Below are 22,681 nucleotides of genomic sequence, written 5' to 3' on the forward strand. Positions count from 1 at the left end.
TTGGTTCTAAAATTTTAATTTTTTAATTTTATTATATCATTTCTTAAGGGAATTTAAATTTTTTTTCTCTTTTTAACTTTCGCCTTTAGTGGCGCTGCTGTTGCTAACTTATCGTTATAAAGACTTTGTTATTAATAAAGACGTAAGTCTATATAACTTAAAAAATTGTTCGCATTGTGCTATATTATAAATTACAGTAAATAAAGTCAATTAATAATATATTAAATTATTTTTCTATAAATTAAATACAATAAATTACATATTTTCTCATTAATTATTTTAAAAATAAAAAATACCATTTTTTCTGTTTTTTGTCCTGAAAAGTCTCTTTTTCGTTTTTTATTATTTTTATTTTATTAAAAAAATTTTTATTTAAAAAAACATTTTTCTCGTTTTTAACAATAATTGTATTTCTTCGACACTCTTTCCCTGTGTTTCGGGTGTAATAATAAAAATCAAATAAGTCCCCACTGCCGATATTGTCGCAAATAAAAAAAAGATCACATGCAAACCCAAATTATCAATTAAATATTGAAATCTCACCAATGCCATGAACATAAAGAAAGTTATCGTTATCTTTGATATTGTCACCGCTTGACTCTTCACATCGCTCATAAATAATTCACACTGAAATATATAAAATAAATTCAAAAAACCAAATGCATTCATAAATAAATAAACAGTCAATCCCAATAGTGGCATCCATCTTAATTTTGAAACATCGTAATTTTCATATTCCATGAGAAAAAATACTCCCACCATTAGCATTCCAATTGTTGCCAATATTCCAGATACGAGAAGAATTACTTTTCTTTTTATTCTCTCCACCAGGGGGATACTCAACAAACAGGCAATTATCGTTATTCCCGCCAAAATAATCGTACACTCCTCGGCTCTCAGGGAAAAATGACTGTAGGACAATAATTGTTGAGTGTTAAATAAAATTGGCGTCGAGCCCGATAGGGTTATCGTTGCTGCTAAAATAATTTCAATCAACAATGCTTTTTGGTTATTTCGATTATTTACTAGTTTGTAAATTCTCATTTCGTTCCACTTGAACCCAACCTTAAAGTTTCCCTCATTTTCTCGGTCGTAGTTTTCCATTTCGTCTGTATTCATTAATTTCATCATTTTCTCATTATCATCATCATTATTTTTTTTATTCTTACCAGTTTTATTATTAGTATTATTAATAATATTATTTTTCCTCTGAAAATATGATGAGTCTGGCATAAAGACAAAAGTGACGCAAAAAATTAATGGCACCATTAGCATTACTAAATTGAGTGTATCAAATGTTGAGAATGCACCAAGTATCATGACGAGGAGGAAACCAAGATTTAAGAATATTGGTATCATAACGAGAAATATGCCACGATTTTTTATTGTTCCAATTTCAGAGAGATAAACCGTTAGACCGCAAATTGCGCCGCCATAACCAAAACCGGATATTATTCGTCCAATTAAAATTGATGGAAATTTTTTTATGAATATTATTAATAGCCACGATAATATTTGTGGAAATGTGTAAATTAGAAGGGTTTTCTTTCTGCTTGTTCGATCGATTATTATTGGATTCACTAGATAGCCGAGAATTAAGCCAATTGAAAATATTGACGATATTAAGTCACATTGTTCCTTTGTCACTGGTATATGGGACTTTTTACTTGTTAAATATGGAATCACTGGCGACGTCCATGATAAATTTAGACCATAACCTAGAGCCGTTAATGAAGCTGTAAATAAATTTTTTATTTTAATTTTTTTTCTATATCAATTTTTATTCCATTTTAATTCTATAGAAAATTAAAAAAAATGACAATATAAAAATGAAAATGTATTTTAATTTTTATAATGACATTTTTTTAATTTTCATTCTTTATTTACTAAAATTGTATTGGCAAATAAGAATATTTTTTACCAAAACTAAAGTAATTTATTAATGTTTTTAAATAAAGAATTTAATTGTTTCTTTTCCAATTTCAAATTATAATTAAAAATAATATAATGAAAGTAATTGAAAAATAATAATAATTTTAGACAAATAATTAACTAATTATTGGATAATTTGTTTTGAATCATTTTTTAAATTTGGTGCCATAATTCGGTGGCGCTGTTGTAAATATTTTTTGTTGCGCCGTTGGTACGTTTGATGACTTCATCCATATCGAGAAATCATAACCTAAAAAGTTTCCTTCAGTAAAGTGCGATTAAAATGTCAATACAACTTTTTTGTTTCAATTTCAAATTAAAAATTTTATTGTTATATTTATTGTAATGTAGTAAAGTGAATAAATAGGCAAACGAAAAAAAGAGTAGACAAAAGAAAAAGAAGTGGAAAGTGCAAAAGGGGATTTTGTTGAAACACTGAAAAGACTATTTTCACTATCATTATTTACAAAATGATTTTCGACGCAACTTATAAAAACTCGAAATGTTCGTTAATATTTTTTTTCCAAAATAAAAAGAAGTGATTAATTCACAATTGAGAGAAAACTAAAAAATGTATATATATATTTTTAGAAATGTACGGAACTTTTTTTATAGAATATTTTATCATAATTTTTAAATAAAATTGAAATAGATTAAAAGAGCAGAGTTTATTATTTTTGTTATTGTCAATTTCATTGTTGTTATTATTATATTATTGTCAATATTATTTTCTATACCTAATTCTGTTAATTAAAAATAGTTACTTGCCTCTGATTATTATTGATGTTATTTAACATTTTGCTAATTCAGAAAAAAATTACTTGCCTATTATTATTAATTAATATTATTAAATTTTTATTATTATTATTATGTCACTTTAGAGGATTTTCCTTTCGTATATGATTTGCCAATTATGGTTATGAACTGATAAAGAAAGGCTACTTTGATGGACGGAATGAAACGTTTTTAATTAAATAAATATAATTAATTATTAATAGTTAATTACTTACATTAATTAATATATTTATTTGTTTATTTATTTCATTTGAATTCAATGTTTTTGAAGAGGATTCCTCTAATTTTGAGATTACTTTGTTTAGGGTGTATAATTTAACATTTTTCTAATTACAAAAAAACTTGCCTGTTACTATTATATTATTTAAAAATTTTCTAATTAGGAAAAACAGTGACTTGCCTGTTATTGCGGCGGTGTATTGAATAAACGAAGACGCGTCCTTTTTGCTCGAACTCATGATCGATTATTATTTGCAAATTCGCGAAAAATGAGAGAATTTGAGTTTTGCTTGAGACATTTTTTTAAACTGCAAGGAAGAGTGATTTTTTTGTCATCGACGTCACTTTTATCTTATTTGTCAGAATGATATCTATGTTAAAATGTTTACCCTCTTTAAATCATTTGTATTGGTGGAACTCTTGTACGATATTGATATTAATGAAATGACAAAAAGAAAAACGGAAGAGAAATGTTACACAATTTCTAAAGATGATACTACTGATAATAATATTGGATCATGTTTTACGTCCTTCAGTGAATAGAAAATAAAAACAGAGAAAATTTATTTTCTTGAGTAGTGACAAAAAAAATGTTATATTTTTTTTGTCCTCTTATTTTAAAAAAAAATGGAAATTTTCTTTTGAGAAATTTAAATCGAAACGGAAGAATACATCAGTCATTTTGAATTTATAGAAGAGGGAGAGAAACAATTTTTTTTGTCGCATCATTGAAGTTGATTTAAAAAAAACTTGTGATAAAAAAATGTACAACTCACTGCAAATGTTTGTAAATATTTAACTGTACTTTCTGTTGTTATTATTTTTATAAAAAAAATTTTCTGCATTATTTGAAGTGATTTTCATTGAATGACAATAATTTTATTTTATATAATACACGGGTTCACATTTCACAATAATTTACACTTTATAAATGTAAAAAAAATTCTAATACTAAAGTGTTAATGATAAAATAAGGTTAAAAAATAATTAGAGCAATATTTACAATAAACAATAATTTTGAGCAATGTACAATATTGATATAATCTATATCTAGAAATCATAACCTACAAAGTATACATAATTAAAATATTCAATGCAACATTTTTGTTTCAATTTCAATCGAATATTTTTATTTTAATATTGTATAGTAAACGAACAAAAGAAAAAAGGAAGGAAAAAAGTGAAACAAGAAGAAAATGGAAAAAGGGGTTTCTGTTGAAACATTGAAAAGACTATATATTTCTTGTACTATTTAGAAAATAATTTCGATTTTTAACTATAATTAAAATTCGAAATGCAAATTAATAGTTTCTCTTCAAATAAGAAAAAAGTAAACAATTTTTAATTAATTAAAAAAATTTTTTTTTATTTATTCCTAAAATTGCGGAAAAGAATATTTTCTTCTACATTTACAAAAGTACTTCGTGGGCATAAATTAACCTTCAAATCAGATTATAAATTTTTTCACAGTAAAATTAGATGAAATTAATTATTATTAATGATTTTGTTTTAAATTTACTGTAATTCATAATAATAATAACAATAATGATAATACTAATTTTAATACTGCCAGTAAGACTAATACTGATGATAATATAATAATATTGTTATTAATACAATAAATAATTATAATTATTTTAATTACAATTATTAATTAATAATTATTGTTATATATAATTAATATTATTATCGTATCAATAATTGAATTTTCATTAAATTATTATACAAATTAAATAAAAATAACAAATAACTAACATTAAATATTAATAACTCCAAATTAATCATATTTTTATATCATAAATTAAAAGATAAAAAAATCTATTCATGACAGAAAAAATTATAGCACGTATTGTTTTCCGAGAGTTATTAAAAAGTTAATTAATTCGTTTCGATAAAAGCAAGTTTTTTTATAATAGAACAATTAAAATAATTGTTATTACACATTGAGTGGACAATAAATGAAAAAATTATTACTTATCAATGTTAATCATCCGGATACAAAAGATTTATATGACAAGAAATTGACGTCTTTGTTATAATTAGTAAAAAAAAATAGTTAAGGCAGAAAATGTTCTATATTTTTTATTAATATTCATTCTACTAAGTGAAACGTAATTTTTTTGTATAAAAATATAACTTTAAAATACTGTGAAGTATAATTAGACAAAATAAGGAAAAAAAAGAAAAATTCTTAAAGAAAAAAAGAAGTTGTTGGTTAAATTTCGAAAATTTTTAATTGTAATAAAAATAGCAAAATTGACAAAGGTGCGTCGTTTATATACCACGTGGTATTTTATCACTTTTTGCCCCCTCCCCTCCAAAAATTGTCCACGTGGTATATGGATGACGCCAAAGAAAACCAAAAATAAAATAATTAATAAATAATTGAAAATTTATTATTTGAATGTAATAATTAATTGAAAATGATAATTATTTGCAAATAATAATTAGTTGAATAAAATAATAATTTAAAGACGAAGATTAGTAAATAATAGTTAATTTAAAATGATGATTGAAAGTAATAAAAAAATAAAAATATTGCTAACAATGTAACAAAATACAAATAATTTAATAAAAATGCCAGTAACATAATAAAAATGTTAATTTACTAATAGAAATGTTAGTAAAATAATTTTAAAAAAGTATTAATTATTAAAAATAAAAAATCACATTAAAGAAAAATCTCATGTAAAATCGTCAGACTTGTCACCTAAAAGTTTTTGAATTTCACGTCTACTCTTGCCTTTGGTTTCCGGTGTTATCCAATAAGTAGCACACGATCCAATTGCACAACAAACACTAAACATCCAAAATACCGTATAAATACCAACAGCATCAATAACCAATTGAAAATTTAATTTCACTAAAAATGTAATAATTTCATACGATATATTTGTACAAGTAACACCTTGTCCTTTTATTTCATTTGAAAAAAGTTCACCCTGATAAACATAATATAAACTACTCATACCAATACTACCGACAACTTCATAAGCTGAAACGCCAACTAACGGTAGCCACGTTAATGATGATACATCAATTTTCATGTAAAATTTGAGAAAAAAGAATACACCAACTGTAAATTGTGATAAACTAGCCAAGAGTCCAGTGATTAGAAAAATTTGTCTTCTTTCAAATTTTTCCACGACAAGGGTTGAGAAAAATGAGGCACCAATTTTGAGGCCCGATAGAATTAGGGCTGCGTATTCGGCTCTTAGAAATGTGCTGCTGTATTCGAAAATTTGTTGCGCAAATGAGACAATCGCCATGTGGCCTGATAGAATTTCGGTTAGTGATGCGCTGATTATGATTATTAGAGCACGACGATTATTTTTTTGGAAGAATAGTTTGTGCCAGTTGCTTTTTTGTGATTTTAGGTTGGCCTTTGTATTTTTGGTTTCGATCGGTTTAATCTGTTGAGGGTTTTTGTAATAACTTTCGGTATTTCCGTTTTCAATTAAGCTGATTCCGGTTTCGAAAGGATTTAGCGGAGGTTTGAAGATGTTCGCTTTTTCTGCATCTGAAGTAGCATTTTGATTTTTGCTAATAGTTTCTGAATTTTTGATAATGACTTTTGAATTTTCGTCAGCAACGGAATTTTCCACAACATCTGAATTTTGAATAATACTGTTTTTATGTTGGCAAACGTTTTGAGCAAAACTATTCTGATTTTGGTCAACATTGTTTGGATTTAGGCAAATACTATTTGGACTTTGGTAAATACTGTTTGAATTTTGACTAATACTGATAGGTTTTTGATCGACAGAATTTTTGACAACACCATCAACATTTGTAGTAAAATCTTCAGAATTTGTACTTTTTGCAGCAGCTCCTGAAGTTTTAGCAAAACTGTTTGGATGTTTAGCACCATCTACTATTGTATCAGCATCTGTAGAATTTTTACCACAATCATTTGCACTTGCAGCACCAGCTTCTAAATTTGCAGCAACATTATTTGAATTTTTAGCACCACCATTTGCATCACCAAGAACACCACCAAACTTCACATCATCCTTTAAATCCCCCCTGAAACAATTCCCAATTCCAAAAGTACAATCACTATCAATTTGCCTCTCATCACCATCATTGTCCGTCAATTTTTCCTGTACGTATTCACCTTTCTCAGTGAATTGATCCGTATCCGGCATAAAGAGAAACGTAAGCAAAAAAAAGAGAGGAATTCCAAAAATAGCAAGATTCATTACATCATAAGTGAGAAATGCACCAAAAATCATAGTCACAAATACACCGATATTAAAGAACATTTTAACAAATGTCAAGAAAAATCCACGATTATTTTCATCGCCAATTTGTGATACGTAAATTGCCGACGAGCATAAACCACCGCCATAGCCAATACCACCGATAATTCTGGCCAAACAAAGGACAATCCAATTCTGCCCAAAGTAAATGAGAAGACATGATAGCAATTGTGGTAGAGCCAGCAATAGAAGGGTTCGTTTTGATCCAATTGTATCGATTAGAAACGGATTTAATATATAGCCGGTAATTATTCCAAAACTTAGAAGTGAGGCGATCCATGCTGCTTCCATTTCCGTTACTGGGAATGATGATAATGTGGAGTTTGTAAGATGCGGTAGTGCTGGTGATGTCCAGGATATTATCATTCCATATCCGGCTACTGTTGTGGATGCTGTGAAAATTAAAAATTTTCTTTCAGTTTTGCGAAATTATTTTGTATTTTTTTTTTAAATCTGGGTAGGGGAGAGTGGGGCAAAATGGGGTACCTTTTTGAAATTGTCTGTTTACAGAGAACCAAACGAATAAACCGATTCAGCTAAACTTCAAAATTGTTCTTTGTACACTTAGCTTTGAGGAAATTATGATAATAGCGGAGAAAAAAATTTTTGAAAGAACTTATATCGTATTTTCTGAGAAAGTGCCAAAATCCCATTTTGCCCCACCCGTGGGGCAAAATGGGGTGGCATCAAATAACTATACAAAACATGAAATATTTTTTCAAAATTCATTAAATTCTTGTTGTATGAGATTATAAACACAAACAAAAAGTAGGATTCTATATTACTATGAAAAAAAAGTAATATTTATTAGAATTTAACAAAAAAACATCGGTATTGCAAAATATCAATATATCGATAGTGAAACATCGATAGTATAAATGTCTCGAAACAAAAATATCGCTTCTTCTGCAGGAAACCTTTAAATATACATAATATAATGTTTTTAAATAGTTTTAATGAAACGGCGTAGCTTCCGGCATGCCCCACACTTAGGTACCCCATTCTGCCCCACACTGCATATTAAAACAAAATGCAATGTTTACAAGTTATTGTAAACAATTAAACAATCTATTCTATTGGAAATTACTCTAGAATAAGTACTGAAAAAGATCCCACACTTGCCAAACTAAATGCATTATCCCAAAAAGTTTTGTAAGCACTTTAATTTCGAGAAACATTCATATTTTTTTTGCTTAAAACTTAAAAGTTGTATAACTTTCAAAAAAAAATTTTTTGTTGAGTGTCTTCATAATTAATAACAGTTTCTTATCAACATGAATTATATATGTCGAGGATAAAATAATTAAAAGTACCTATCATGGAAAAACAGAGGTACCCCATTTGACCCGCCTACCCCATTTTGCCCCACTCTCCCCTAGTGCGTATAATTAAATTGAAATTGTCTCAAAAATGCATCAAATTAAAATTTTTAACTCTAATTTGAAAATTTGTATGTATTAATTTTTTAATGCATTATAAAGTATTTCAATGTAAATTAAAATTTAAATAAAATTTTTTTTAACAATAATAATAATTTTGATTGTTAAATAATTTCGAGTTAAATAATTAACCAATTAGATGATTGGTTTCGAAATAAATATAACTTTTCTGTTCTAATATTAAATTAAAATGTTTTATTTTATTATTTATATAGTTAAGCATTGTCTATTATTATTTATCCAATGCACATCATTAGAACTCGGCTGTCGATAAACCGGTTGTACTTAGAAGAGGTTTTCTACAGTTTCCCTCTCCTCTGGTAAAAAAAATCCAATTAGACGGGTGGTCCAGGCAAATAAAAAAAAAAAAATTCTACGGATATATATTATAGAAAATTAAAAAGTTAATTTATTTTGTTGAAATTAATTGAAAATAATTTCCCAATTTAAAAAAAAATTATATAAATAAATTTTCAACAACTGTATAAAGCATTCTTCTTATTATTTACAAAGTGATTACGGTAACATCAAATTAAAAATGTAGTTAACAATTTTTTTTTAATTAAAACTAACAAGAAACGATAGAAAATAAAAATTTGTTTCTAAAAACTAAAACAAACAATTTGTATATATATTTCTTTTTGATAAAGTCGATTGAAAATCAGAATAGAATAAAATTTTAAGTTATTTTTTAATAGAAATAATTAATAGTTAACGGTAAAAGATAGAATGAACAAGCGGAAAATTTTTAAATCTACGATATTAAGATGTAAATACAATTTTTTTTCCCTTTTCTCACAAAAACGTATCCAATTTTTTTATATAAAAATTTTTTTAATTAAAAGTACCTAATATTTAACTGAAAACAAAATTACTATAAATAAATATATATAAATATATATATAACTAATAATTATTATTGCATAATAAAACCCGTTAAGTTAATTACAGTTGAAATTTGTTATCAAAGTGAAATAGAAAATAGAAAAAAAATAATAATAGATGCCAATGAAATTGTAGTAATGAAAAATAGTTCTACATTTTTTTTAATTGTTAAATATAAGTGACGATAAGACTTATACTTACCACTAATAGCAGCAGCGTACTTGTAACACAAATTAATATTAACGCTATTTTTCCGATTTTTGACTTTAAATTTAAATGGAACATTTTTTTGAAAATTTAATACATTTATGAATTCCATAATTTGAGAGAATTTAATTTTTCTATTTTTCGTTTTCCTTCAAAAATTAGCGTTTTCTATTTGTATATCAGGCATATTGTGTGTTGTGTTTTAGAGAAATAGAAATAGACTGAATATAATTTTCTATCAGGAAATTGTAAAAATTTATATTGCATGGGATTTCGATTTTATTGAAGTGTGTCATGTGTCGACAAAATCTTATCAAGTGTCACTTGCAGTTTACGAACGTTGAATGGTTGCCAATACAACTATTCAAGAGTTGTTTTTAGCCTTTGCGCAAGCTGGAAAAGGCTTCTTCTTCTCCTTTTTCTTATTTCTTCTTCCTTCCTTCTTATATAAATAATTACAAAGTCAAATTGCACCGATAATTACAACTAGTATTATATTAGTAATGTAAATATTATGAAAAAAACAGGTTTTTTCTGTATTATATATTGAATTACAGAGAATTCATTGTCCGGTATTTTTACACATTTCTCTCTCTCTCTCTCACTCTTTCTCTCTCAAAACAGGAAAATTTCTGAAAAAATGTTTTTTCCATCCGAAAAAAAACCAGGAAGTGAAATTTGATAATAAGATATGTAAATCTTTTTTTTCTTGACTAAAATTTCTTTTTTCAGGAAAATTTTTTTTCTACTTTTTCTTTTAACTTCATAGTTTTTTGAGAAAAAAATTATCTATGGACCAAAAGTAGTTAAAAAAATTAAAATAAATTTATCCTCAATTTATGCATTTTTTTCGTCACTGCACTACTGTCGGAAATCATTGGTACGTCTGCACGCGCATGGCCCAAAAACATACCAATTTTTAAATTACGATTTTTCTGTAGAAACAAATGTCAAAAAATTAGCAAATATACCATTAGAAAGCTTATAATATTCTACATCAAATTATATAGAATAGATAATGTTATTAAATTACACAAAGATTTTAGCAATCGATAAATTTGAAAAAAAAATTAAAAAATGAAAATTTTTTTGACAATTTTTTAAACTCCTGCACATTTTTTAAAAATTGTAGACAAAATTTAAAACTTATATTTAGGAGTTATTCTTGAAGTTTCATCTTTAATTTAAGACCAAAAAAGTTAAAAAATCTTATTCGGTTCGCGCGATATGATTATAAATGTCAGAGCATGTTTTTGGACAAATGCATTGAATTAGTCAACGCCTATATAAGTTTTAAAGTTTGTCTGCGTAATTATTAAAAAAATGTGCAGGAGTTTAAAAAATTGTCAAAAAAATTTCATTTTTAAATTTTTTCTTGAAATATGTGGATTGCTAAAATCTCTATGTAAATTATCAAAATTTTCAGTTATATATCATTTATCGTAGAATTTTATAAGATTTTGTAATTTCGTTCGCCATATTGAATCCGCCATTTTTAATTTCGATAAACCGACTTTAACCCTTTGAGGGGCACATTATTCATATAGACGGATTTTCTTTACAACTCATGTCTTAATATTTTTGGGGTCGCTGATTACGAATTTGAAGTTAGTTTTTAAAAATTCAAAATGGCGGATCCAATATGGCGGACAATTTTTTTTAATTAATCGGATTCATTAGAAAATGTTTACTCGGAGGTTTTTGGGGTCGCTGATTACGAATCTGATGTTAGTTTTTAAAAATTCAAAATGGCGGATCTAACATAGCGGTCAATTTTGTTTTAAATTAATTGGATTTACTTAAAAATTGTTATTTGGAAATTTTCGAAGTCACTGACTTAAAAATTTCTCCGCTAATTATTAACCCACAATCTAAATTTAAAAATAAACTAAACATTGGTAAACAGGGACTACAACAACCTTCGAATAACAAGTTTCGTGACAATCTAATAAATTTTTACATTTGTCATCTGACATATAATATTGGATCCGCCATTTTGAATTTTTAAAAACTGATGTCATATTCGTAATCAGCGACCCCTTCAAAGGGTTAAATTCGTAATCAGGGACTTAGAAAACCCCTAAATACCAAGTTTCATAAAAATCTAACTAATAATATAATATCTAACTAATCATATCTAACTAATTTTTATAATTTATTCCGCCATATTGGATCTGAATTTTGAATTTAAAAAATCTGGTATCAAATTTCTTACCAGAGACCAAGAAAATCCCAGGAAACCAAGTTTTATTAAAATCTTATCCATATCTTGTAATTTCGTCCGTCATATTGGATCGGCCATTTTGAATTTTTTATTACGCTCGTTTGTACATTCCGTAGATTTGAGAAAATATCAAGAAAAAGTTGATAAATATATGCATAAAACTTTCGATATTTATTTTCGTAAAGTAAAATTTCATTGAAATTTAAAAAAATTAAAAAATGCAAATTTAATTATGATAACAATTTTTGTATTTCATCTTTACTTTTGCCCTTTGTTTCCGGTGAGATCCAATAAACCAAAATCGATCCAATAATACAAGAAATTCCAAATCCAAAGAATAGGGAATATATTCCAATTGAATCGATGACAATTTGAAAGTATAATTTCAAAAAAAATGTAATAATCTCGTAGGAAATATTGGTACATGTGACACCTAAATATTTTACATCGTCTGCAAAGAGTTCGCCTTGATATACATAGTAGAGGCTACTTAGTCCAATACTGCCAATTACCTCGTACATTGATACTCCCAAAAGTGGTAGCCAAGTGATTGTGTGAATATTAATTTTCAGATACAGTTTGAGATAGAAGAATAGACCCACAGTTGCTTGTGATAAACCGGCAATGATACCGGTCGAGAGGAATAAAGATCTTCTGCCAAATTTTTCAACAACCACCGTTGAAATTAAGGAGGCGATTATTTTTAGTATGGCCAAAATTAAAGCAGCATATTCGGGTTTTAGTGATGCGCCACTGTATTCGAAAATTTGTTGAGTATACGTAACGACTACCATATGACCTGAGAATATATCGGTTAAGGCAGCGAGCATTATGATGATTAGAGCATTACGGTTATTTTTAAGTGTGAAAAGTTGGAGGTAAATTTTTTCTTTATGTACTGAAGTACTTGGTGCACTTGACTCTAACAATTGTGATATTTCCTCTTCAAATGTCTTGTTTTCACCCTGAACTGGTTCCATATCTGGTGTCAAAATTGTTTCACTTGTTCTAGTTAATAGTCGAATCGATTCTGCTGAATTGGAGTTCCTTGGACATGTAGTTTCTTTGTTCAAATCTAAATGTTGTTTCGAAAAATTTTCATCAAGAATAAGGGTGCTTGTTTGTTCGTTCAAGAAATCGATGGACTTGGATTCGACAACGTCCACTGTATCATTGTTCACTAAAACTATTGTATTATTTTGCAGAAGAATTACAGTATCTTCTTTTAGAATATCCGTGTTGGTCAATTCGGTTGGAACTTGCGAATGTTCGGTACAAAGAATCTCCGAATGTTTCTGTGTACCGTTTGTAATTTCTCTAGGATCCAAATGCTTACTTGTTCCGTTTATTACTTCTTCAGGATCATCTGAATGTTGATACAGATTTGCATTTTTGTCAGAATGACTCGGATGTTGCTCTGAAATTTTTGCTTTTGTAGCATCATTTGCAATTTTTGAACTATTTACAACATCTTCCATAAAACTATCTGAATGTTTCTTGAAATCGTTTTCAGTATCACCAAAACTGTTCGAGCCTGGAAAATATTTCTTTAAACCAGTTACACTTTCGGTACAAGGAACATTAGAATGTAATTTTGTTCCACTAGAAATTATTTTATTGTCTGAATGTTTCTTTATACCATTTGTAATTTCTTTAGCATCCAAATGTTTCTTTGTACCGTTCAACATTTCTTTAGGATCCGAATGTTTCTGTAAATCATTTATATCAGAAAACTTTGCCATACAATTCTGATCATCCTCAAAATCATCAACTTGAAAATCCTTAGCATCCGGCATCGATGAAAATGTAACAACAAAAATAATTGGCACCATCATCAATATCAAATTCATTGTATCGTACGAGAGGAATGCGCCAAGAAACATTGAAATAAATATACCAATATTAATAGACATCTTGATGAGTGTGAGAAAAATTCCCCTCGTTCGTTTATCACCAATTTCCGAGAGATAAATTGCAGTTGAACATAGGCCAGCACCATATCCAAAGCCACCAATAATTCGTGCGAAACAAATTAGAAGCCAATTTTTACCCAAGTAAATTACCGCCCATGATATAATTTCCGGTGCTGCTAAAAATATTAGCGTTCGTTTCGATCCAAAATTACTTATCAAAAGGGGATTGAGAAGAAATCCAGAAACTGTTCCACAACCAACTAGAGACGCTATCCAAGCACCTTGTAATTCCGTCACTGGAAAATTTGATGCCGAACCTGTTAGATGCGGTAGTGCCGGTGATGTCCACGAGAAAATCATACCTAATCCCACTGTTGTTATTGATACTGTAAAAAAAATTCTTTCTTATTTCTTCTGTTGTTCAAATATTCTTATTATATTTTTCGGATATTTAGTTAATTTTGGGGAATACTAAAAATGACTTTTGGTCATTTTTTATTACAGAATAATAAAAAAAAAAGTTTTAACAAGAAGCAAATAATAATAAAAAATTAATAATAATATTCATATCAACTCCCTAAATTTTTTACAGTGTTTTTATATTATTATTATATGTATAATAATTATTATAATAAAATTAATATTAAAAATAGTAAATTATTACTAACGTTAATAATGTTAGTAGAAATTTATAATTTTAATATTTTTTAATGAAATAATGAACCAAATGGAAAATATGTTTCGAAAAGTTTTTAAAATTTGGCGCCATAATTAGGTGGCGTTGTTTAACCCTGGTTTAACCCTTTCAGTCCCAGTGGATAATATATTGACCGCCTTTTAAGTTACCATTTTTTTTAAACATAACTTAAAGTAAAACTTTAAATAATTGCCTATTAATTATTTTTATGTTTCTACAATTAGTATTTAGTACGATTTTAACCAATTAATCTATATTATTTATGTTTTTTGTTATTAACAAATTTTTACACGGAAACTCATTATTTCAGGTTAAACTTGACTGTAATAAAATTAAATCAGTAACATATAATTTAAATTATGGTTTTTTTCTAAGTTCTCGGGTTTGCTGAATATAAATCTGAAATGAGATATGCAAATTGAAAATGGTGGACAAAAATTAAAAATTGAACAAATTTGCATGAAACTTGTCAAATTTGTTTAAGAGTTGTCACTTGGTTTTTTAAAATTTTTTTAAAGAATGATTCCAGATTTGTATTTACACACCCCGAAAACTTCTAAGAATCAGGCTTCAATCCTATATGGTCAATTTTTATTTTTTGACACCTATATTGTATCCATTATTTTAGAAAAACTGACTTCAGATTCGTAATCAGCGACCCCAAAAACTCCCGAGTGACTACTTTTAAGTGAATTTGTTTAACTTTTAATATTTTCGTCCATCATATTGAATTCTCTATTTGAATTTTTTTAAACTGATTTCAGATTTGTAATCAGCGACCCCAAAAACCCCCGAGTGACAATTTTCAAGCAAATTTGTTTAATTTTTAATTTTTGTCCGCCATATTGGATCCGCCATTTTCTATTTTTAAAAAATGACTCTTGATTCGTAATCAGCGACCACGAAAACCTATATCTATTGTAGATGTTTTTCAATTGTCCTAATAATTATGGGACTGAAAGGGTTAAATATTTTGTGTTCTAAAAATTTCCATTAATTAAAGTAATAAAAAAGTTAAATACAGCATCTTTGTTTTAATAGCAATTAAAACGTAATTTATTATTATATAGTAAAGTCGAGTTAATTTAGTGAATCAACAGAAAGATTATCAGATACAAAGAAAGATTATCAGAAGAAAGGGAAAGAAAAGGTAAGTTCCAAAAAAGTATTTTGTGGAAAAATTGAAGAGACAAATGTTTTCTTCATTTACAAAAAAATCATTTTGATAAAAAAGTGTAAAATTAGAAAAGTCAGCTTAAAAAAATCAAAACAACTTTTTTCAAATTTAAATGAAATAAATTTTTAAATTTAAAGAAAACTTTTTTAATTAAGTTTACTCACCACTAGTTGCAGCGGCGTATTTTAAATATGAATTTAAAACAATATTTTTTTTGCGAAATTTTATTTTTGTATCACTTTTTTGAAAATTCATTTTGAATTTTACTATAAATTTTATTTTTGTCTCTTTTTTTTGGTTTTAAAGTAATTGACAAAATTCATATAATGTAGAATAATTTTGTCGTAAATTATTTGCTTGTAGAGATTGAATATACACTGTTTGTCATATAAATTTATTTACATGAGTATGTCCCCATAAATCATTGAATAACCAAAAGCCAGTTGAACTGGTTTTTATAACATAAAATAAAATGTGACAGGTCTTGGTCAGTAAACACAGCTTCTATCTAATTTTATAATTAAATAACTAGATGTAATTGATTAGATTTTTTTAAAAATTTAAACGATGTATTTTTATATTTAAAGTTATTTTAATTGGACGATTTTTAACACTTAATTTTTTTTCATTTATCTTTTTCACTTGTAATTTTTTTACTTAAATTTTTACATTCTCATTATTTTATATACTAATTATTTATTTACTAATTATTTTATTTGTTATTAATTTGACAAGTTTGATTATTTTTCACTTGTTACTTATTATTTTTATTTATTTTTTTATTTGCTACTATTTTTTTCTAGAAAATTTTTCATTTGTTGACAATTTTTCTCTTGATATTAATTTTTAATTAATTTTTTGCCTGATATTTATATTTTAATGTTATTAAATTTTTTAATTGTCAAAATTAGTTTGTAAAACTGGGAATTTAGTATAAATTTATTTTTGTCTAGTCATTAATAATTTGAATAATTGACAGTTAATTTTAATGACTAGATAGTTGTCTTTATCGTTTCCTCACTGGTATCTTGTTGTAATTTACAGTAACTCAAAATTATTTTGAGTCCTTCAATTTTCATACTTATCTTCATCTTGATAATTATTTCTAATCTATTAAATTTAGTTCAGGAACAACTGAACAGTAAGTTATTTATATCAATAAAAATGCGAAAATTATTTTTGTTAATCAACTCTCTTTATTAATTAAATAAAATTAGAAAAATTTCCAAAAAAAATTATTATTGAATTTGTTTCAAGTTTTAAATAAAATACAAAACTGTTTTTTCTAAAAAAATGTTTTGAACTTGACATTTTAAACAAAATTTTAAAAATTGTTAAAAATGTTTATTTATTTTGCACTAATGGGCTTACCCATTAACCCATTAACCTGGCCTACCTGTTACACAGTATAGTTCCTTTTTCACGCAATTCTATCAACAATTTTTCTTGTTAATAATATTAAATGCGTTTAAAAATGTTTAGTTTAAATTACGTAATAATAATAAAAAAATTCAAAATATAAAATTAATGAATTATTCATCAAATAAGAAAAGTTAATGACTTTACGATCAAAATGACATCTATGAGATCATACTCAAACTTTCACACAAAGTTTTAAACACTATGATAATTCTTCGACGCAGTCGATCTGTAATCATCTGTCTATTAAATTAAAATTTTTCTCTGACAAAATAAGCCTTAGAGATGAGTTTTGATCGGTAAAGTCGTTAACTTCTCTTAATTGATGAATATTTACTAACCGATGATTTAGAATTTAGAATTAATCAAAAATTTAAAAAAAATTTATAAATCATAATTTATTATGTGAAAATTTTGAATCGAAGTTAAATTAAAAAATTAAGATATTTGTGCGTCGCTCAATACAGTCACACAAGTAGTCTGTGAAGGTGGCTTGTCTCATTTCGCACTGGCCTTCATGACAGAGGCATTCTGTGAGAAAAAAGTCACCCTAAAAAAGTTTTTTTTTGCAATGAAATATGTTAAAGTATGTATAAAAACAATTATGTAGAGTAGGTTTTTAGGTCTCTGTAATGCGTGGTTGTAATTTTATCAGGGGTTCAATTTTTTTGAAGTATAATTTTCAAATGGCAATAGCTTTTACCCATGTCAACGGATTTAAACGTTTTAAAAATGTTTTTTGTAGAGAATTTTTCAAACTTTCGAATATAATTACTGATTATTTAAAAAAAATTTGTCCAAAACAAATTTTTTTTTAATTTTTAATAATGCAAGGTGAAATACCTACTTTACATGTTCCAAACAATGTATTCTACTCAAAAATTCGTAAATTACATGTCATGATAAGCAATTTGAAAAATTGACTCTCCCTTTTAACGTCTGTTCTTGAGCTCCTATTTTAGCATTCGTATATCTTACATTTTTTCCAATGAAAAAAATTCTTAGGCTGCACTTGTGAAAAAATTAATTCAGTAAACAATTAAATAATTGTGTTATCTTCCACAGTACTATCGATTGAATTGTCAGATTATTTATTCAAACAAACAAAAGATGATGAGTTTACGTTTGTTACGTTCATTTAATTCAGCAAAACAATCATTAGTGATTTTATTAACATTAATTTTATTACAAGAACATTCATTCACTGAAGCCACTGAATTTTCCTAGGCGTCCAATCTATCGACAAGGTCGTCGATTCTTTCCTCGTAAGCTCCAATCCTGGTCAGGGCATCTAATTTACATAATGAACAACAATGCTCGATAACGATTTTTAAAAACAAAACAATCTTTTTAAACTAAAATTTAGATAATTAACGATTCAAGACAATCGATAACGATTTTTAACACAAAATATTCGGTTTTCGTAAATCTTACTTTTACTCTACAAGTATAAGATATTTGGGTACAATAAAATTATCAACGATGTTTCCGTAACTAGAATGTAATTCATAAGCTGTCAAGTGACTCAAATTATTTAAATTAAATAAAACGACAGTATCTGCATCAGTCAAACGACAGTATCTGCACTGTCATCCTTCTGAACGCTATAAGCGTGATACGTTTCACAATAAAATTTACAATTCCACTTCTCGCAAATAGCAAATGGATCAGAATCGTTTACAAAAATTTTTATAATTCGCATAAAGGTCGGAAGATCGGTCAATCTGTTTATATCGGTTACGATGAAAAATTCTTTTCGATATTTGTATTTATAATTAATCTCATCTGTGATTAAGATTTGCGATATTTTTAATTCGATGTTTGAAGATTCGTTAATTTTATAGTTTTTAATAAATTCAAAGTAATTCGTAATTTCACCAGAACTCACATTTAATTCGTCTTTAAGAGTTTTGTAATATAATTTCCAATGGTAGTACATAAATCGCTGATGTTGTTCGGCTAAAGTTTTACGTATATATTTTTGAAATTGTGATAACTGTGATATAACATTTTGAAATAATTGTGCTTGGCTTCAAATCACATTGACCATAAGAAAACAAGTGCACCCATTTCTTCAATAATTGCTGCATAATACACATAAAGTGATGCTTCGGAAGCAATTTCTAATTTAATTCCGAATTAGAAGGATCGTGATGTTCTTCTACTAGAAGCTTTAATTGAGCGATCATTTCCACACTAACAATAGACGAAAAAATAATGTCCATAATTTTGAGAAGCAATTCTATCACTCTCTATTTTTTATGATTTTAGCATAGGCACGATTGGACGGAGATAGAAGGTCTCCTATTATAAGATGTAAAAATCGCAGGAGACACCAATTTTGGGAAGCTCATTCCCCGAGTAGACAACCTAATTTTTCTAATGAAATGGGACAAGGTTTGTCCGATTTACCAATTAAGTCGTAAGAAAAAGATGCAATCCGATTATTTAGGTCTTGTACAGAAATTACTTTCGAATCTTCCACAAAAAATCGAAGAAACAATTTTAGTTCGTAAGGCCCGATACCTTCTAAAATATCGTGCATTATGTGCTCAGTAATGCTGTCAAACATTTTAATTCATTTAACTTTGATATAAATTTAATGCCGTATAAAAATTTTTTTTTCGACTCATCATAATATTTTTCGTAAGTAAGGGTGCAGTCCAATGCTAAACAGAAAACACAATGCAAAGCAGAATTTCGTGAGTGCAAGAGAGGTAGTCAGATATCACTATCCTTTCCACTCTCACGAAATTCTGCTTTGCATTGTGTTTTCTGCTTAACATGGGACTGTACCCTAAATGTAGAACGATGTAATTCTTCCTTATCGACAAACATGTTTTGGGCGTTTTCTTACGTAACAGTACAAATTTTACAATAATATTCAGCAATGAAAGATTTCATTGAACCTAATAATCCACTTCCTCCTAAATTATCAAAACTGAGGGCACCAATCGTTCCCTTTATTACCCTATCGTAGACTTTTATCCCAATATTTTCGAATATTTTTAAATCTTGTACTAAGGGTTCTAAAATTTTGTTAAAGCCGAAAGTTTCTAAATCGTAATAGTGAAATAAAGCAGCTAAATGAATGTTCTTCAGGTTAGAATTTACATAGAAAGGTAAATTTTGCTTCCAATAGGGTTTACCGTTTTGAAATTATCATAATATAATTGGATAACAATAGAGTTTTTCTCAGATGATAAAAGTTCGTTATTGGCAACATGTGAACTAGTTATAGAATATTTTTTTTGTTTTGTCGAATCATTAATGCTCAGCAGCTCTCGGGTAACTTCTTTTCCTAATCTGTTTCGGTTTTCAAACAATTAGTGATAAACGCGAACTCTCTAAATATGAATCGGCGGAAAATCGCTGATTCGGTAGCTATAAGTATGCAGCTCATTTAATCAGCGTATATAAGCTAAAAAATCAGTGACTTTTCGCTGATTCATTAGTGTATATACGCTGATTGAATCAGCTGCATACTTATAGCTACCCAATCAGCGACTTTTCGCCAGCCGCGTAGGAACGAATTATTTTTCGGAGGGGCAAACTACATATATAGATATATTTAACAATGTAATATGTAAATAACTGGGGGGGCAACTGCCCCCTTGCCCCCCGGTTCCTACGCCACTGCTTTTTGCTGATTTAAATTTAGAGAGAAAAGAGTCTCTCTACGGACAAATAGATAGCCTGAATTCCAAGATGGTTCCGTGTCATTCGTAATAGTGGTGTTCTTTCCACCATTTAAGAATGTCAGTGGTCCGTAGCGATAAATCTTATTTCAAATATGAGTCCAATTCAGATCTCCAGTTGTTGGACTTTGCGTTAAAATAATTCTTTTTTATCAATTTCTTATTTGAATCATCTTGTGTGTACAAACATAAGAAATCAATTTCACCATCTGAAGAATCATTAACCTGACTGTCTGGTATCTCTTTCTCAACATTTTCAACCGAATTTTCGCCCTGATCAATGTAATATTTATTTTTGTATATTTCCTGGAATTTTTTGATAGAAGACAATGTCATGTTCATCTTGTGTCTGAAGCTTCAATTCTGCGAGAAAACTCTGAACCCCTAAATTTAAATTTGTGCCATGCATCTAAAATGTTGATCTTCACTGTCGAATTGAATACCACTTTGCTGTAATAATTGGCTAAGTTCCTTTATAAAAGTGATATTGCTAGCAGCCTTATCTACAGTAATTCCTCCAATTTTATTATACAGATCAAATTTTTTCAAAAAATCGAAAAATAAATTAGCCATGTTTATTTGATGCCTGCATGTTTACCGTTAGCCGGAACAAACTCTAAAGTTAGGGATTGTTACCTATACAATTATCATCAATACAATGACCTAAATAAGAATTAACGTCATTTATTTCAGCAGAGTTTGCTTCAACGCTTCGCTTTAAATCAACCTGAAAGATAATTCAATATTACTGAATTTTATAGAAGATATTGAGATTTAGGATACTGTATAACTGACTTTGTAAAGAAATTTCCAAGTAATTATTCAAGTAAGATTGTTATTTGTACAAAAATCATGGATATGTTCGGTAGACCTTGCCGTGGAGGCGGGGCTTTTCACTAAAGGACAACCAAACAGCAAGAAAAAATGGATTCACAAAATTCAAAGAAGGTACACCATGTGAGCAGGCCAGAAACGGGAAATCTCACCATCGGTCCCAGGACTGATGCTCAAGTGTGCGCGGATTGTGGGGGCGCACAATTTCTTGCAGTGCCAAGGGTGGTCGTGGAAAGGTTAGATACACAGTACATCGTAAAAGGAGAAAAGGAAGCGCTTCGAGCCTTCTGTGTGTGTCAAATTGCAGTAGCGGAAAACCGTACATAGCGCTATCTACTCAGAAGTGCTTGCGGCTCTGAAAGGAGGAGGCGACTTGTCTCGACAAAATGGAGTCGGAGGTTACTAAGATGATGAAGTCTTGCTACATTCAGAGGACATCAATAGGACGGTAAAAATTGACTCAAAGTCATCGAAGTCCTGCTGAAAGAGGCAAAAGTAAAGCATGCCGCGGCCGATGAGTCGGACTTTGATTTGGCATGCGTTCTCAGTGGTGCGGAGTGTAACCGTAAGGACCGTAAGGAAGAGAGAGAGCGTTTCTGTAGGCGTAATCTCAAAAGCGTGATAAGAGATGCTCAGAAACGGAAGAGAGAGGGTGACAGTCCAGAGGAGACTCGAACCCAAACCGATAAGAGGAAAAAGGAAGAAGCTCCTCCAATGGAGACGGAAGTACCAGTCCCAAAGATTCCTTAATTGGAAAGAATGAGGTCAAAAAGATCCGCAGTTCTAATCCGAGTCGGTCAAGGATTAACGTATGCTGACGTTCTGGGTAAACTTCGCAAAGAGATCAACCCGGACTTTATTCTTTGACATTGAAATAGTTTTAAATTTTAACTATTGACGCAGGAGAACCGCAGAGAAAGAACAAAGTCGCATCAGCAACAGAGTTGGAGCGCCGCCCTGAAAGGCTAAAGTCTTACGAC

General features: G+C 28.3%; 3 protein-coding genes across 4 annotated transcripts; all 3 read right to left on the reverse strand.

Annotated features, from left to right (window-relative positions):
• Window positions 1–303: 303 nt before the first annotated feature.
• Window positions 304–3,406, reverse strand: LOC122498505 (facilitated trehalose transporter Tret1-like). Its single transcript, XM_043606268.1, has 2 exons — window positions 3,128–3,406; window positions 304–1,736 (listed from the first exon to the last, which is right to left on the reverse strand). The coding sequence occupies exons 1-2, from the start codon at window positions 3,183–3,185 to the stop codon at window positions 373–375; spliced, it is 1,422 nt and encodes a 473-aa protein (XP_043462203.1). The 5' UTR covers window positions 3,186–3,406; the 3' UTR covers window positions 304–372.
• A 2,161-nt stretch (window positions 3,407–5,567) lies between these two features.
• Window positions 5,568–10,832, reverse strand: LOC122498500 (facilitated trehalose transporter Tret1-like). The gene is made up of 2 exons (XM_043606262.1): window positions 9,734–10,832; window positions 5,568–7,600 (listed from the first exon to the last, which is right to left on the reverse strand). Exons 1-2 carry the CDS (start codon window positions 9,849–9,851, stop codon window positions 5,631–5,633), a joined length of 2,088 nt encoding a protein of 695 aa, XP_043462197.1. The 5' UTR covers window positions 9,852–10,832; the 3' UTR covers window positions 5,568–5,630.
• Window positions 10,833–11,852: 1,020 nt separating this feature from the next.
• On the reverse strand, window positions 11,853–17,229 carry LOC122498498 (facilitated trehalose transporter Tret1-like). 2 transcript variants are annotated; one of them, XM_043606259.1, is made up of 2 exons: window positions 17,147–17,229; window positions 11,853–14,262 (listed from the first exon to the last, which is right to left on the reverse strand). In XM_043606259.1, the coding sequence occupies exon 2, from the start codon at window positions 14,234–14,236 to the stop codon at window positions 12,194–12,196; it is 2,043 nt and encodes a 680-aa protein (XP_043462194.1). In that variant the 5' UTR covers window positions 14,237–14,262; window positions 17,147–17,229; the 3' UTR covers window positions 11,853–12,193. The 2 variants fall into 2 exon arrangements, with proteins under 2 accessions (XP_043462194.1, XP_043462193.1); XM_043606258.1 differs by lacking the exon at window positions 17,147–17,229 and adding an exon at window positions 15,915–16,266.
• Window positions 17,230–22,681: the final 5,452 nt, after the last annotated feature.

This window comes from Leptopilina heterotoma, unplaced genomic scaffold (assembly GCF_015476425.1).
Source record: "Leptopilina heterotoma isolate Lh14 unplaced genomic scaffold, ASM1547642v1 Lhet_15, whole genome shotgun sequence".
Classification (NCBI taxonomy): Eukaryota; Metazoa; Arthropoda; class Insecta; order Hymenoptera; family Figitidae; genus Leptopilina; species Leptopilina heterotoma.